Genomic DNA, 16,092 nt, shown 5'->3' on the forward strand with positions numbered 1-16,092 from the left:
ATGCTGCATAAAAGATGAGCGATGCAGCATGCTAAATATTGCCGCGATTTGTGATGTTTTGTAGCCCATGTTTCTCTATGAAGCCCTCCATTCTGTTGCATTGCATGAAAATGCGGTTTTCGTGCGGTGCGATGCAACTTTTACAGTAGGAAATCCTACTCTTTCCCCTAAAATAACTCCTAGCTACAAAAAAAAACAAAAAAACACATGAGCTAACAGGCGCTTTCCACTCTGCCACACTTTTTCTCCGCAGGTCTCCGGCATTTGTCTTCAGTCAGTGCTACCTGGTCAGAGGTTCAAAAACCCCGCCTCCAGGAAGCGCTGGCTCTGATTGGCTGAGCTGCGGCGTTCAAGAACCAATCACTACAGCGCTCGATGAACCAATCACTGCCATTGCATTGAATGGCTGTGATTGGTTCATCGAGAGCTGCAGTAATTGGCTGAGCCACGGCGCTTGAACCAATCAAAGCCAGCGCTTCCTGGAGGCAGGGTTTTTTAACCAGTGACAAGGAATCGCTGGCTGAAGACTACAAGTAAGTGTGTCGGGGAATTGCGGAGAAGAAGTGCGGCAGAGCTCACAGCACCTGCTAGGTGATGTATTGTGGGTTGTTTTCTTTTTTTTTTTTTTTTTATGTAGCCAGGGCTTAGTTTTGGGGTAAGACTTATGTTTCAGGGCCACCTTTCACCCCCGAAAATCCTGTCAAAAGAGCCCTACAAAGTTGTGATATTGCAGAGAGAAAAAGCAACAGTATCACACAGAATACAGCTGCGATATCGCTGCTATTTTCTCGTGGCAATACCGCTGTCCAGGGGCGTAACTATAGAGGGTGCAGGGGATGCGGTTGCACCCGGGCCCAGGATCCTTAGGGGGCCCATAAGGCCTCTCTTCTCCATATAGGGAGCCCAGTACTATGAATAAAGCATTATAGTTGGGGGCCCTGTTACAGGTTTTGCATTGGGGCCCAGAAGCTTCAAGTTATGTCTCTGTGCAGCATAGTTTAGGTATGGGTACGGGTACAGATACAGATAGAGGGGGGGCCCCAGCTCACGTTTTGCATCAGGGCCCCTGAGCCTTTAGTTACGCCCCTGCCGCTGTCGCTCATGTGAAAGAGGTCTAAGACAAGTTTCACATGAGCATATTACTGCCCCATTTATGAGTTTATAATATGGACCAGTGTCCTGGCTCGACCTTGAATCTGCAGATCTGGACTATGAGCATCATAGCAATCTGTGATGCCCTGAGTTCAGGCTAGTAGCCCCAAAGTCAGCCTGGGACACTCGTCCATTTTACGGGGATATAAATGTGTCCATAATACGCTCTTTAACAGACTGATCCAATTATAATACACCCTACACTCTGAGAAGTATGTCACGATTCATTGACAGCAAGCAGACACAAGCATACAAAGTATATCACAAAGAGTCAGAAATGTTCACGTTTTTACTCATTTTAACCTGTGCAGTACCTGCCTAGTTATGTAACTCTTATTACAATCACATTACAATTTTGATTTCCTCCTTTTATTTTTGTCTGACACAGCTGAAGATTTTATCCGTGCTGCAAGACAACTAAGAGGTTTTGCAGTAGTGGCCATTTACACTGGAGAAGCTTCCTCCGTCCTGTGAGTCTATGAGAGTCCATGATTTCTTGACATGTATTTTATACATTACAAAACTTCTTCCCCAGTGCTAACGGTATACCAGGACCCATCACTTAAAGGGCCACTTCGGAAATTTTTTGTATTCATTCATTGTGCAGCTATCCACCCAGTATGTACAAGTGACTAGTGCTACCTTCGTTAGTTATTTCTTTCTGTCTGAAACTCCTGGCCGCTTTTTCCGCAGATGGTCATGTGATCTCAATTCTGATCAGATCCACTTGGGGCTATGGACTCATTTTCTAGTCACATTCTCAGTCTATGTCATGCTATTACATGGATCTACCACTGAAACAGTTTACAGGAGGCTACAAGTCCCCGTCACACTTAATTATGATCATACAGCTCCTGTCACACAGTTGTGATAGAGAAGATCACAGCTCATCCTCCTGACTGTATTCTTATAGTCTGTAGCTTATTTAGGTAAATAAAGAAGGTAATGCCATTTAAACTGTTTTCCTAGCAAGCAAAAAATGGTATAGTCTCAGCTAGTGCTGTGCTGATGCATCATGGGATAGATGTGAAACTGAAAGTAAAAAAAATCTCAGCCTCAGGGCTTCTTCACAAAGTGTATATCGGCTGCCGTTTTCACGCTGGCCGATATACACTACCATCTGAGCTGTCTTCCCACTACCCTCCCTCTCGCCGACTCTCTGCCTCTCTCCTCCCCTCTGGCTGTTTGCAATGGGAGGGGGTGGGGCGGAGCTTAGCTTCGCTCCATCACACCCCCTACCATTGCAAGTAGCCAGAGGGGAGGAGAGAGGCAGAGAGTCGGCGAGAGGGAGGGTAGTGGGAAGACAGCTCAGATGGTAGTGTTTATCGGCCGGCTTGAAAACAGCGGCCGATATACACTCCTGTGAATAAGTCCTCCAGACATTGGCTCAACTTAGCCCAAAAATTAAAAGGTTTTGGGCCCAAAAAACAATTATTTTAAACGTTTTTTCCTTTTAACAAAAATATATAAATTTGGTAACTCCGTAATTGTGATGACCCATAAAATAAGGTTAACGTCACTTTTACCGCACTGTGAATGCAGGAAAAACAAAAGTATCACGCAAATTACATAACTGCATTTTTTGCTATTTCACCGCATATTGAAAAAATACATCTCACAAGCCCTCATACCTTGGAAAAATAGAAGGTATGATTTTTTGAAAGCGGTAGAAGACGAAAATGAAAGAAAAAAAAATTCTAGTCTTGACAAGGTTTATGCCAGCAAAGGGTTGAGTAAATATGTTTAGTATGTAATGCAGCTCAACAATATGGCTTTCCTGCATCCTCCTGACACCAGATCACTGTATGATTTAGGAATCTGGCTCTTCTCCATCATACAGATTCTAAGTTTGATTTCCTGAGTATACACAAATAGGATTGATAATATAGACACTGAAAGATCTGGAAAATATGGATAAAGGTTTTGATGAGAGTTACTGAGTCCGAGTTGGTATCAGACTTAGCAGAAATCGAATTCTCATTCTGCATTTATCTGATCCAGGCCGTGACAAATTCCCCTGTAGTGCCAACAGGTGACCTACTTAACTTCCCGCAACCACAAATTTCTCAAAAATTCCTCCCACCACTTCCCCATAAGTCACCGATTATTTCCCCAGTATTCACAGCACCCCACCACTTCCCCAGTACACATGACCTGTCACATCATATATTTTTGTGAATCTTATCTGCATCTCTTAACATGTATTCTACAGTATTCCATTCACTGCCGTTATTTTGTGCAACCTCTTTAGTCTTCTGTATGGCTAATGCAGCATTGTATCTTCTTAAGGGCTCAGCAGTATGGCACGCTTCCCCCCGCTGTCCTGTTTTTCAGGCACTCCTTGCAGAAAATGAACGCTGTCTCCATCCACAACACCCCAGCAGATGAAATTCTTCCATTCCTGAGACAGGAACTTCTTGGAGAGTTTGTGAGTGTTATGCCTCTAATAAAGCGTTTCCAGTGTTTAAATATAGCAGGAAGAAAATTACAGTTCACACATGAGCCCCCCCCCGCCACCCCCACACAGTACTGTATATAGCATTGTATAGAACGGCTGGATTTCACTCCTCTAGTCATATATACAAGAATAGGAGGCATGCGGTTCTGTGTAATAACTGCTGGAAGCTGTGAGAATGGTGTCTGCATTCAACTTCCATGATGCTCTTAGAACAATTAGTTTCACTGGTGGCCAGCCTGGGACCTTCCATTTGTTTCTCTTCTGTACTCGGGACATGACACTGCCCTTGACACATGCCACAGATCAGCAGAGCTTTCTTCATAAATCATCTGTGCTGCTTCGAAAAACCTCACCCTTCACTTTTAGACTGTGACTTCCCACTTGTCTCCAGTCCTTGTACTTTCTTGTACATACTGTGACACTGGTACAGTCCTTTGCTCATTAACATAATTACAAAAGTCAATTTCCCTCCATGAAGTTCGCAAACTTATTTCTTAAAATACTTTGTGCTGTCGGACCATTATGTGCCTTCAATAAGATGGCTGTATGCGAGTTGCTTCTGTGAATCTTGGGCGTAACTTGCATTGGACAGTACATGACACTCATCCATGTATGGTCTGGTCTGCAGGGACAGTGGACCTTGCCTGTCGTATTCACAGTCATTGTTACATGGCTTGTATAAAGAGTCTAGAGGCTCATTTACAGGCAAAGATAGTATTTCAAGTGATTGGAAGTTTTAGCGATCTTTTGTATAAAGCGTTAATGGATACTAATGTCCTTTAACACTTTTAGCATCTTCATTAGCATGTAAATGAGTCTCTATGAGCTGTTTGCAGAGCCCAGTGGGTAACTAATCACACGCCCTGCTGTGCAAACAGCTGCATTGTTCGCCTCGGGCTGCCTGCAGAATACAATGTAATCTCCCGCCTCCCGTGGAGAACATAGCAAAAGGTCTGTTGAGAGATACTTTATCAATCTGCAGCTGAAAGATGGATTTTAAGTAGAGCTGAGCGAGCATACTCGCTAAGGCAAACTACTCGGGCGAGTAGTGCCTTATGCGAGTACCTGCCCGCTCGTCTCTAAAGATTTGGCGGGGGGCGGGGAGCGGCAGGGGAGAACGGGGGGGTCTCTCTCTCCCTCTTCCAACCCCTCCCCCCTGCTCACCGCCGCAACTCACCTGTCACCTGCACCGGCAGCCGAATCTTTAGAGACGAGCGGGCAGGTACTCAAATAAGGCACTACTCGCTCAAGTAGTTTGCCTTAGCGAGTATGCTCGCTCATCTCTAATTTTAAGTTCACCTTAAAATCATCGTTCAGACAAAAAGTGGACGATGGCAGCATTTACATGTAAGTATTATTGCCCATTTTCAGCTGTTTGAACAAATTTTTAACGATAATAATCATTATGTGTAAATGGGCTTTAACATTGACTTGTAGGAATGCTGCCTTCCAGTAGGTGGTGCTGCAGAGGTGTTGTTCCATCTCCCTTATTTGCGTATCCATATCTGTGATACGAACCATAATAGGACATGCAGTGACTTCTTTTTTACATGGACTATATGAATAGTCTCATAGGCTATAATATGTCAGATTGGGGTCCATGAAATACACAGGTCGCACACGTATGAAAAATACGCCTGTCATACATGTATAAGGCTTTACTATCAGGGTACTGACACTTACAAAATTTGCACACTCCTCTTTTGACATACTATGTGCTTCCAGGATACTCTGCCTCCTTCATTAACGAATCCTGACCTAAATTCTCGCTCAAAACCAGAAGGTTGCGGGTTCAATCCCTGCTTGGTTCTGGTAGCCGGCTTAAAGTTAACTCAGTCTTCCATCCTTCCGAGATCGGTAAAATGAGTACTCAGCTTGCCGGGGGGTAAAAGATGACTGGGGAATGGCAAACCACTCCGCAAAAACGGTCTGCCAAGAAAATGTCACAATGTGACATCACCCTAGGAGTCAGTCATGACTCGGTTACCTTTACCTTTACCTTACTGTTTCACAAGCAGACTGACACCTTCCACGCAGCTAAATTCCCCTGCTTACATCATGTCACTGCCCCTGCGAAATACAGCTCCATTCCCCATTCTTGCCTCTATTGTCCTTAAGCGCTGCGGAATAAGTTGGCGCTATAAAAATAAATATTATTATTACATTATAATGCCCAGTCACATGCAGCGCTATCCTCTCTAAAATAGTCCCAAGTTGGATGGGTCACTCCGCTTAAATATTCTGCGCTGCTTTCTACTTGTTTCTTTGTCCTTACACATCGTAGACAAAGTGAAGAGTACAACTGATAGTAGAAGACCTCAGCTCTGACATAAGAAATGCGCGTGATGCAGATGATCATTTTCCTCTTAGTCAGAATAATATTATGTTCCAGAATTGGTCATTAATGCAGCCATGAAATTACATTTATCTCTCTGCTCGTTAGTCTTATTATCATAAGACCTTCTCGTCACAGCCGTAAGACTGAGTTTAAAATATCGACCTGCACTGTCACCACTTTCCATCATCCTTGTCTTCCCGTAATGGATCTTGTAATTAAAGTGATCATACTCACCTATGGGACTGTGTAATTATCCTGCCTCGGCCATGATGTATAACAATACAAACGGAGAGCATATCTCCATATCTGGCACACGCCACATGCACAACTTTGCCAAGGGCTTCATTAGGGGAGGTAATTATGGTGCTCTGATTCTCATGGGGACATCTGCATATTCCTGTATCATTAACAGTCACTTCCATCCTGTCTGTCACAAGACATGCAGTAAATCATGCCGTAATGGCTTTTAATGGTTTTACAAGCTTTTGCAAAAAAAAAGTCTTTCTCAAACATGACTTTTTGTGACGTTTTAGACTATTGTAAGGCAACATTTGCTTTTTGGTCTATATAACTATTTGTTGTCAGGTATTACTGTTATTATCCAGGTATGTAAGTGGGATCAGTATAACAGATGTATTCACAGATACAGAGCCACCACCCCCCTATGTAACCAGACAGTGGGATAGAAGGGGCTCATGGCGCGATGACATCACATAACTGTGTCATGATTTTGCTCATATTGAAATAACTTGCCTATGCTGAAATTGGCTGGTGCAATTTTTTTGAATGACTCTTTATCTTATAAGAAGCAGATCATTAGAGAACTTGTATCATCCATAGATATATGGAAATTATGCTCAGAAATCGCTCTATACAACTCCTTCCCTCCACGCCCTGTCCACCAGAGTCCCCCACCTTCCCACCCCTCCAGCAGTGCCATTTATAATCCATGCAGTGGTTTGGCTAATACTTCTTTGTTAGCAGATCGCATGGTGTCTTGCCACTGAAACCACCCGTGATCAACTGTAATCTGTGGGTGAATGTGTCAGCAAGTATTTACTTTCCCTGCAGCGCCACCACAGGGGAAATGAAACATTACATCGTTCTCATTTAGTATCAGTGGGCCGTCTTTGTAATACATGGGTGTGTTGGGTCCTCCAGTGTGAGGGACACTCTTTGTAGCTGCACTGGCTAAAAGATTGAGGTTCGTAAACGATTGATTCACATATTTTGAGTCAACTCTCCCTAATAGGGACTGCAGGCAATGCAAACGGCACTTGCTACAATCACAACTACAGTTCCTTGCAGATATCTTGTACTTTCTGTCTCGTTCACAATCTGCATCCTACATTTAAGAACACTGGTCATCTTGGTCTAGTCCTTTTCTCGTGAGTGTTTTAGTGACTGTCATTTTATTTGTGCCACTTAGAACTGATGCACTCTGACCCGACTTTCTATCTAAGCTCATGCCGAGTCCAACACAACTTCTCTCGTATCTGCAGCCAGAAGTCACCGTGGAGTCACTGCCCACCCTTATGAAGAGCCAGAAGCCCCTGCTTATTTTCTTCTCTGATGGCATCCTCAGTCCCCGCAATGAAAAACACATTTTAAGTTTGATGAGAGGGAAATACCTGATGCAGTATATGACCTGCTGGTTAAATGTGTAAGTAACAGAAGGGAAACATACCTTTCCTTCCTGCGTGGTAAGTGTATTTAGGGCATATTCATAGGCGTGGGAGCCGTCACACTACTGCAAGAAAACATACCCCCTTTATCTCTAAAGGGTCCTTCAGGTTTCTTTCTTTTCTTTACTGGGTAGAATAAGGTAACAGGCTTGACAGAAGAGAGATCTAACAAGACTGCTTTCATTCACTGAAACAAGCAGATATCTTGCTGGTGAGAAGTTGAAATACAAAGTATATGAGAAAGTTGCAAATCTCATTATACAAGGAGTTGCATCTTCCTGCAGATAGACGTAACTGTGTGTTTTTATTGCTGCTGCACTGCCACAAATTAATGTACAGTTACGTCCAATGAATGGCATGTCATCAGCAGTGGGTGCAGGCTGCATTATACTGCTGCAATGGCTGAGATCAGAGATAATGCTGATCCCAGCTGTTTGAAGGCTATGGACGCATTTGGGGACCATTCACATATCCACATGTATACATGCAGGTAACGGCGTGGAAATCCACAGCAGCAGATTAAGCTACATTTTAGGTGCCTTTTTCAGTGCGACCTGTGGAAATGTATGAAAGGTCCCTTTTGAAGGCATTTTTTATTACTTAAATTCATGTGTTTTGGGTTGCAAATCATTTTTGCAGTAGGGTTCCATTAAATTTTTTCCTCTTTTTGGCTTCTGCAACTTCCACATTATCACCGTATGTAGCAAGCTGCAGAAAGCATTTTCGTTCCTGTCAGGCCAATTTATCGTTTAGTTTGTTTTTTTGTTTAGTTTAGGCAAGCATAAAAATCTAATCATCAGTCGCTGGCAGTATTTACACTGAATGATCGTTTCACACGATCCAGCAACCATCTGAGCAATGCATCCTCTTGAATGCGCTTATCGGCTGATTTATGACCACACTGAATTACCTGATAAGGGAGTGCAGGAGAGGAGAGATAACTGCCAAGAACTAGGCCATCAGTCTAGCACACTGACAGATCTGAAGAAAAATGCATTCTACATCTTGCTGTATACAATGATATGTAGAAGCTGCAGAAGCCAAACGGTGCAAAATTAAACCCTATTGCAAAAATGATTTTTTTCATCCCAAAACACATGCATTTTAGTAATAGAAAATAACCTCAAAGGTGTCCATAACTTTTATGTTTGAAAAGTATTTATTGAAAGAAAATTTAGACTGTTGGCAACATTCCTGCCACATAGAACCCACAGAGGGGGTGACGAGTTTAGCAAAACAGGAATTCTTGGCATATACAGCATCAATTAGCTCTAAAATGAACAGTTATAAACTGGTACAAATTCAAAACCAGCATTGTATAGGGTGAAACAGCGGGAGGAAAGGGGAGGGAGGGGCCGAAGATCTGGGCCCAACTTTGAAATACCGTGTTTCCTCGAAAATAAGGCACCCCCTGAAAATAAGGCACCCCCTGAAATTTGCAGAAGTCCCAAATATAAGGCACCCCTGATAGTAAGGCATAGTAAAGTGTGCAGGCAAGTCAAGAGGCCTGTCCCCTGCTGCCATCCCCGTTGTCTCCTACCTCCAGATGTATAGGTAGATCTGCAGACAGTCTGCTGTTATCCTGTCCCTGCTGTGCTGTACGAGTGTGCTGTTGTGAGCTCCCCTTGCTGGCTGGAAAAGTCCATACTGTACGTTCTGTTCCTGCTGTACATGTCTGCTGCGATGAGCTCCCCCTGGTGGCCAGAAGCTGCAATACTATCCCTGCTTACAAGTGGTACAGGAACTTCTGTCTGCAGACAGGTACGTTACTTTACAGCCCTTATTTTTTTTTATGGCTCTGTGTGTGAGTCAGGCAACCTGTGTGTGATTCTTAAGGCTGGGTTCTCACAGAGCGTACTTCCAGCGGAAATCTCGCAGTTTGGCCACAGCGATAAACAGCGAGATTTCCGCCGGGAAAGCGCTGCTTCAAAACCCACGGCACTTAGCCGCTTGTTTTGAAGCGACCTGGCTGCACGCTTTTCCGTTTCTGTGCCTGGTGAATCCGCACCACAACACCGGCTTCTCCCAGCTTTGCCGTGACATATTCGTTGTCCCATGTGGACGAGATTTCTGAGAAATTTTGTCCACAATGCTGGCCAATTGAGGGATTAGCGGTCACAGATGGATTTGCCGCGGCGAAATAAGACACCCCCTGAAAATAAGGCGTAGCGCATATTTGGGTGCAAAAATTAATATAAGACGCGTCTTATTTTCGGGGAAACAGGGTACAATATAATCTCTGCTGACATTTTATCACAAGTCGGGGTGGTGCTATGTTTAATCTCTTTTCTTCTATCTCTCAAGTTATTCAATCAATCCTCTCTCACCATGATGACATACTTAAGGTACAAACGGTCATTAACGTAGTTAGAGTTGTAGGTATTAGTATTGTAGGTTAGGAATATTAACAAAAGTGATCCACGGATCCCAGACTGTCTCAAACTGTGCAATCTTGTCTTGGCGTATGGCAGTCAATCTGTCTAACTTTTAACCCCTTAAATGCTGCGGTCAATAGCATTAGTTACTGAATGAGGCTCCTTCTCCTTGATTATGACAAGGGGCACCAATGGATCACTTTGTCAGCTGGAGACCTAACAAAGGACCCTAGGCTTGCCATGGCTTTCTGTGTATTAAATGATGTACCAAATGATGTCGGTTTGTGGTGGATTTACATTGCAGCAATATTGAGCATTGCAAAGGGAGAAATCTGCATTGAAAATCTGCAGCATAAATGAACATGCTGCAGATTTGAAATCCGGCCCACAGGTTAATTAACACTATGGATTTTTTCCTGCAGCACGTAGATGAGATATACTTGAGGTCTCATCCATATTGCTTGTAATGTACAATGCTCCGGATTTCTCCAGGTAATTCTGCTGCGGACAATCTGTAGTGTTTGTTACTTGTGGATGTACCTCTAGCCTAACACCAGCTTTCTTTCCACTTTCTTACAGAAAGAACACTCCTGCGGGGCTCCTCGTACTGAAGACCTATTTCAGTATCATCCCTCCTTTGCCTCAGTTTGTCCTCATTACCTTTGATACTCTGGGACAAGTCTTCGCCCTTCCTGTAGATGACCAAATGAATGAAGTCAGTATCTTATATTGGTTGGAAATGATAAAAGCTGGGGAGGAAGTTCCTGTCTGTGAGTAGTAGTCATATTAAGTTTTGTATGTGGGTTTTCAGTCTTCCCTGGAAAATCTCCCTTTTGTACGTGTCACACAGGTTTAAACATTGCCCATAGACTCCCATTGTGAAAAACATATAATATGCAATATATATTTCTATTGAAAAGCATAGTCGATCACACATTTCAGTACAGTGCAAAAAAGGGTACGCTGATGAATACCAACAAGATCTATGGGGGAAAAAAACACTCCGAGTTTGAAGCATTTTTCATACAATTTTTTTATAAATGTTTTTGGTAGTGGCTTTTATTTGGTTACAGATACATTTGGTTGCATTTTTTGAAGCCCTATAAAGAAGTGTAAGGGAAAAAGTGCGTCCCTCCAAAAAAATGCCACTTTCAGAGCATGCTACAAAAAAATGACACAAATATCCCCAAGAATGATGAGCAGAACCCCAATAGGTGAGGAATATACAACAAATACTGCACTCAGGACAGCGCCACTTGTCTTCTCCTTTTTGTTCCCTTTGGTGTTTTTGGAAAATCCCAATAAATGCCACAAACAAAAAAATTAATTCTGTGTGGATACACCCACATGTATGTTCAGATATAGGATACATTATGTGGATTTTTATCATGGAAAATCTGCAGCATTTACAGTACAAGCCATGTGACTGAAATTTTAAAGGGCCGCTCTGTTGATTTTTTTTTTCTAATTCATTCATGATATAGCCCCAGTATATATATGTGAGCTAGTGTTACCCTGGTTAGCTATTCTTTTCTGTCTGTAACGTTTGGCTTCTTTCTGCTCAGATGGTCATGTGATCTCAATTCTGATCAGGTTAGATCTACTTGGGGTTATGTGTTCTTAAATTAAGTCAGTTTCACAGTCTGTGTGATGCTAATATATGAATCTACCATAGAACCTGCATAGAGGGGGACACAGAATCTCCTGCCACAGTTACTGATGATGATCATACAGCTCCTGTCACACAGTTATAATAGAGGAGATCACAACTCATCCTCCTGACTGTATACCTATGGGGTGTAGCTTATTTAGGTGAATATAGAAGGTAATGATAATTAATGTTTCCCCAGCAGGAAAAAATGGTATACCCTAAAGGCCAATTTACACGTAACGATTATCGCTCAAAATTTGTTCAAACGAATGAATTTGAGTGATAATCATTCAGTGTGAATGCAAAAAAAAAACGCTCACTTGTCGTTCGCGGTTGTTCTAGCGGACTTTTCAGTCATCTCGAAAAACCTCATTGGCTTGATGGCTTCTCGTCCTGTGTGAAGCGCTGAGCAAGAAGCCAGGGTGTCGGCAGCAAAGTCTTTGCACTTTTAATGCTCTGTACAAAGTTTAAAAGAGTATTGACCCATGTAAGAGGGCCTTTAGCTAATGATGTGCATCATGGTGATGATGAATCATGGGATAGATGTGAAACTGAAAGTAAAAGACCTCACCCTCAAGATGGTGCTGGATAAGCATTAGGCAGGGGGCTGCACTGCAGGGAAGTGGCTGGAGTACACAGAGAAGACCTCTGGAGTGTAACAGGCAATCAGATGAGTGGAAGGCTGGCATGGAAATATGTGTTTTGGCTGGAGTGGCCCTTTAACACTTCATTTACATGGCGCGGAACAATCTGCATGAAATCCACAGTGGAATTGACACATTGGGGTGGATTTTAAATTTGCTGTATGTCAATTTATGCTGTGGATTTTCAGCACGGAATACACCTCTTCAAATGAGGAGGTGAAAACTGCACTAAAATCCGCATATTAGCTGTGTACTTAGGTGTGGATTTTCCATTGTGCTGTGTGAGTGCAGCCTTAGGGACCTTTCACACTGGCTGGAACTAGGCCGCAGGGCGTGCACCCCAGCACTGAAGCTGCGGATATTGGCACCCAAACCTGCATGGCTACATGTAGATTTTGATGTGGATGAATTTAGCCATAATCAATTACGCATCAGAATCCGCGTGAAAGCATTCTTATTATGGCGCAGAACTCCCCACGTGTTTCATACTCTGGGTGTCATTTGGTTGCCCCAACAGCTGTACCACCCAGCATGCAGTTGTGTCTCTCCATTCCTGATGGCAGATCGGGCCCAGGTCTATGCCTGGAACACCCCTTTAAAAAGGTTATCTAACAGTAAAAGAAAAATTCTGTGGGTAGAGAATGGGTTAAAAAAAGTAAATAAGCCATACTCACTAGTCCGAGGTCGTCTCCCCAGTCCAGCAGAGGGGCCCTGGTTCCAGAAGATGCTGTTCATTCTGTATGTGAGCTGCAGCTTCATCTGAGGCAAGAGTGGTGCTGGATCAGGTAGGACCTCTGACTGGTGAGTGTATGACTTATTGCTTTATTTTAACCCATTCCCTGCCCATATAACTTTTTCTTTTCTTTTTTTTGAGCAGGTCCAGGGATTTCAATGGCTTATTTTGGCATATAAGACACACCAAAATAGGCCATGCCACGTAATTTGTCACGCAACTGAATGTCACGTGAATAATACACATATGTGAACGAACCTATCAATGGGTTGAAATCAATGGGTTTCATTCACTGCATAATATGCGTTTTAAATACACCCGTGTGAATGAGCCCTTACAGTTCCCTGCGTGTACCCAGTGTATGGGCCAGCTGCGTCGGCACAGCTCTCCTCAGAATACTTTGGTTTCCTTCCTTCAAACCTAATTATGACTAATTAGCCACTAAGCCATTACTTCTGTCTACTCCAGATTTGTTAATACAAAGAGCTATTGATGATGGGGAGAGGTTACTAATAGATTGTTCTATATAACTCATCAGTGTAGGCAGCAATTCATCCTGAGCTTCATTAATGTCTGTGCAGCATGCAGGGGATTGTTTTCTGTTTTCATGTTCACTTTGGATAAATGTATGATGGGTTGTCTGTATGCAGCAAATAGCCATTCAAGTTTAATTAGAGTAGAACATCTAAGGTATATCATCGATGGCCTATCCCTAAAGTGGAACATCACTGTGTGATGTGGGACTAGCCTGACCCCTGGGAACGCCCTCATATACAGTGCCATCTGTGTTGTGTGGATGTGTCTAGTACTGCAGGTCAAACCAGTAAGAAATAATTGCTTTCTTCCAGAAACACCTACTCCACTCTTGTCCATTGGCCATTTGTGGTATTGCCGATCAATATTCCATTTGAGTAAATCAGACAGACCAGCAATACTGCTCAAATAGACAAGATAACATCCATATTTTTCTAATCTCATTCAATCTCTTAAAGTGAATGGAGTTGAGCTGCAGTATCCAGCACAGTAGCATGGATCAGCTGTGTTTCGGACACTGCAGCAGAGGAGCCATGATTGGCTGGGTGGCACATCCCCTTCTCTTCATTGATTGTTGGGGATACCAGGGATAGGATTCTTAAGCACAAGTTATGTTAAAAACTGCTTTAATACAAGTTGTCTAGACATACTCTCCTCCCCAATCTGAGTTTGGGGTGGGGAGATGCAACTGCATTCTGAGTGATACAGTTGTGGAGGCAACCATTCGACACCCAGCAAGTATTGGTTCTGTCAATTGGAATAGGACCCATGCACAATACTGTCTGGGTGTCATTTGGTTGCCCCAACAGCTGTACCACCCAGGATGCAGTTGTGTCTCTCCATTCCTGATGGCAGATCGAGTCCAGGCCTATGCCTGGATAACCCCCTTTTAAAGAGGTTATCCAACAGTAAAGAAAAATTCCGTGGGCAGAGAATGGGTTGAAAAAAAAGTGTCACAGAGTGTTAAGGCTGCAGAAATGCAGTCCTACATTCGCTTATGACCTCAACGTTTGGGTTCAATCCCGAATGGTTCATGTAGCCGGCTCAAGGATGACTCAGCCTTCCATCCTTCCAAGGTCGGTAAAATGAGTACCCAGCTTGATGGGGGAAGGGGGGTAATAAATTCCTTGAAAGCACTACGGAATAAGTTGGCACTAATACAAATAACAAGATTTGTTTTATTTGAATCAAGTGGGACCTCTGACTGGCGAGTATGGCTTATTAACTCATTCCCCGCCCATATAACTTTTCTTTTTTACTGTTAGAAAACCCATTTTAAGACTTGGCTGTAGTCCTCTACTGTGGACCAACGTTTTCATTCTTGCTATTCCAGACTTTTTATCCAAAGATGAGTGGGGGGCTCCACTTCCACACTACAATTTCCTTTCTATGATGGATGAAGCCGATCCAAACTTGGCTGCCCAGAAAATCCGAATACATATGAAAGCCGGCAGAAGTAAAAAAGCTGCATTGTCCACCACAGATGATGAGGAGAAGCGACAAGGTAGAGTGATGACTCTACGCGGAACTATTCCCAAATTCTTGGACCACAAAAAAGAATCCAGTGAGCATGAGGAGCTGTGAACAAAGGAATCCAGGGTCTGTACAAAAGTCCTGTTTGACTAATTTCCCACTTTCTGAAAATCTTCTTTGCACTGCAGCTTTGTTTTCCCGGAGTGGCTACTCACCAAGGTGTCGGTGAGATATTTAGACAATGCAGCTACTTTCCGGTTACTGATTGTAGCTGTGATTTAGCCAAGCCAAAAGCAGACAATGCTGAAGAAAGCAAAGATCAGAGAAGCAATAGCTATAGGATAGTGAATTATATATTTATTATAATTGGATATCTGCTTCAGTGATCAACACAGGGGCACAAATATACTGTAGCCGTCAGACCAAAGGCCCTCTGTCATATGGGAAGACACCAATGTTAGAAATGGTACATGGCAGGTGGGATCCTGGTACACATCTTTCAGTGAGGGCCAGGGGCTTAACGTTACACTTCTGCACCAACAGTAAGAACTTTTCACAACAGGGACTGTGCTTTTGTATCCTTAATAAATTTATATTACCCCAATAGAGACTGGTGATTTTTTTCCTTCAAGGTGAATTAACACGTTGTGGTCAAATCATGCTTTTGCTGCAACCTGTGCAAAATTTGGGTAAAATGGTGTCATTTTCCATAATTTTACAGAAATCTCTGAATAACATGTGATTTGACTGTGATGTGTGGACTTTATGGATGTTATTGGAGATTGCACTCTACCCGTCTACTGAAGGTACATTTTGAGTGGTGACAAATGCCCTTATTTCTCACATATTTCGAACATTACGACAATTTTCATTTAGTCACCGACTTCTAATATTATCTGGTTTACTGAACTCTGAATTACATGTAGCAGTTAAGTGGGTTTCTTACAAAACCATGTTATAACGTGATAACACTGATCAGTACACTTTCTCAATTATTCCTGATGGAAATGTATGCATAAGGCCTCTTTTACATGCGCAACCGTGATATT

At 42.9% G+C, this 16,092-nt stretch overlaps 1 protein-coding gene across 1 annotated transcript in view; it reads left to right on the forward strand.

The window, feature by feature from the left end:
- The window catches only part of TXNDC16 (thioredoxin domain containing 16), a 57,353-nt gene extending 41,706 nt beyond the window's left edge, over window positions 1-15,647 (forward strand). Inside the window, exons 17-21 of the mRNA XM_066608012.1 lie at window positions 1,541-1,622; window positions 3,442-3,580; window positions 7,451-7,611; window positions 10,588-10,778; window positions 14,904-15,647. Of these exons, the coding sequence (XP_066464109.1) occupies window positions 1,541-1,622; window positions 3,442-3,580; window positions 7,451-7,611; window positions 10,588-10,778; window positions 14,904-15,154 (824 nt within the window). The 3' untranslated portion in view covers window positions 15,155-15,647. The remainder of the gene's footprint in view (window positions 1-1,540; window positions 1,623-3,441; window positions 3,581-7,450; window positions 7,612-10,587; window positions 10,779-14,903) is intronic.
- Window positions 15,648-16,092: the final 445 nt, after the last annotated feature.

Source organism: Eleutherodactylus coqui, chromosome 6 (assembly GCF_035609145.1).
Source record: "Eleutherodactylus coqui strain aEleCoq1 chromosome 6, aEleCoq1.hap1, whole genome shotgun sequence".
Taxonomy (NCBI): Eukaryota; Metazoa; Chordata; class Amphibia; order Anura; family Eleutherodactylidae; genus Eleutherodactylus; species Eleutherodactylus coqui.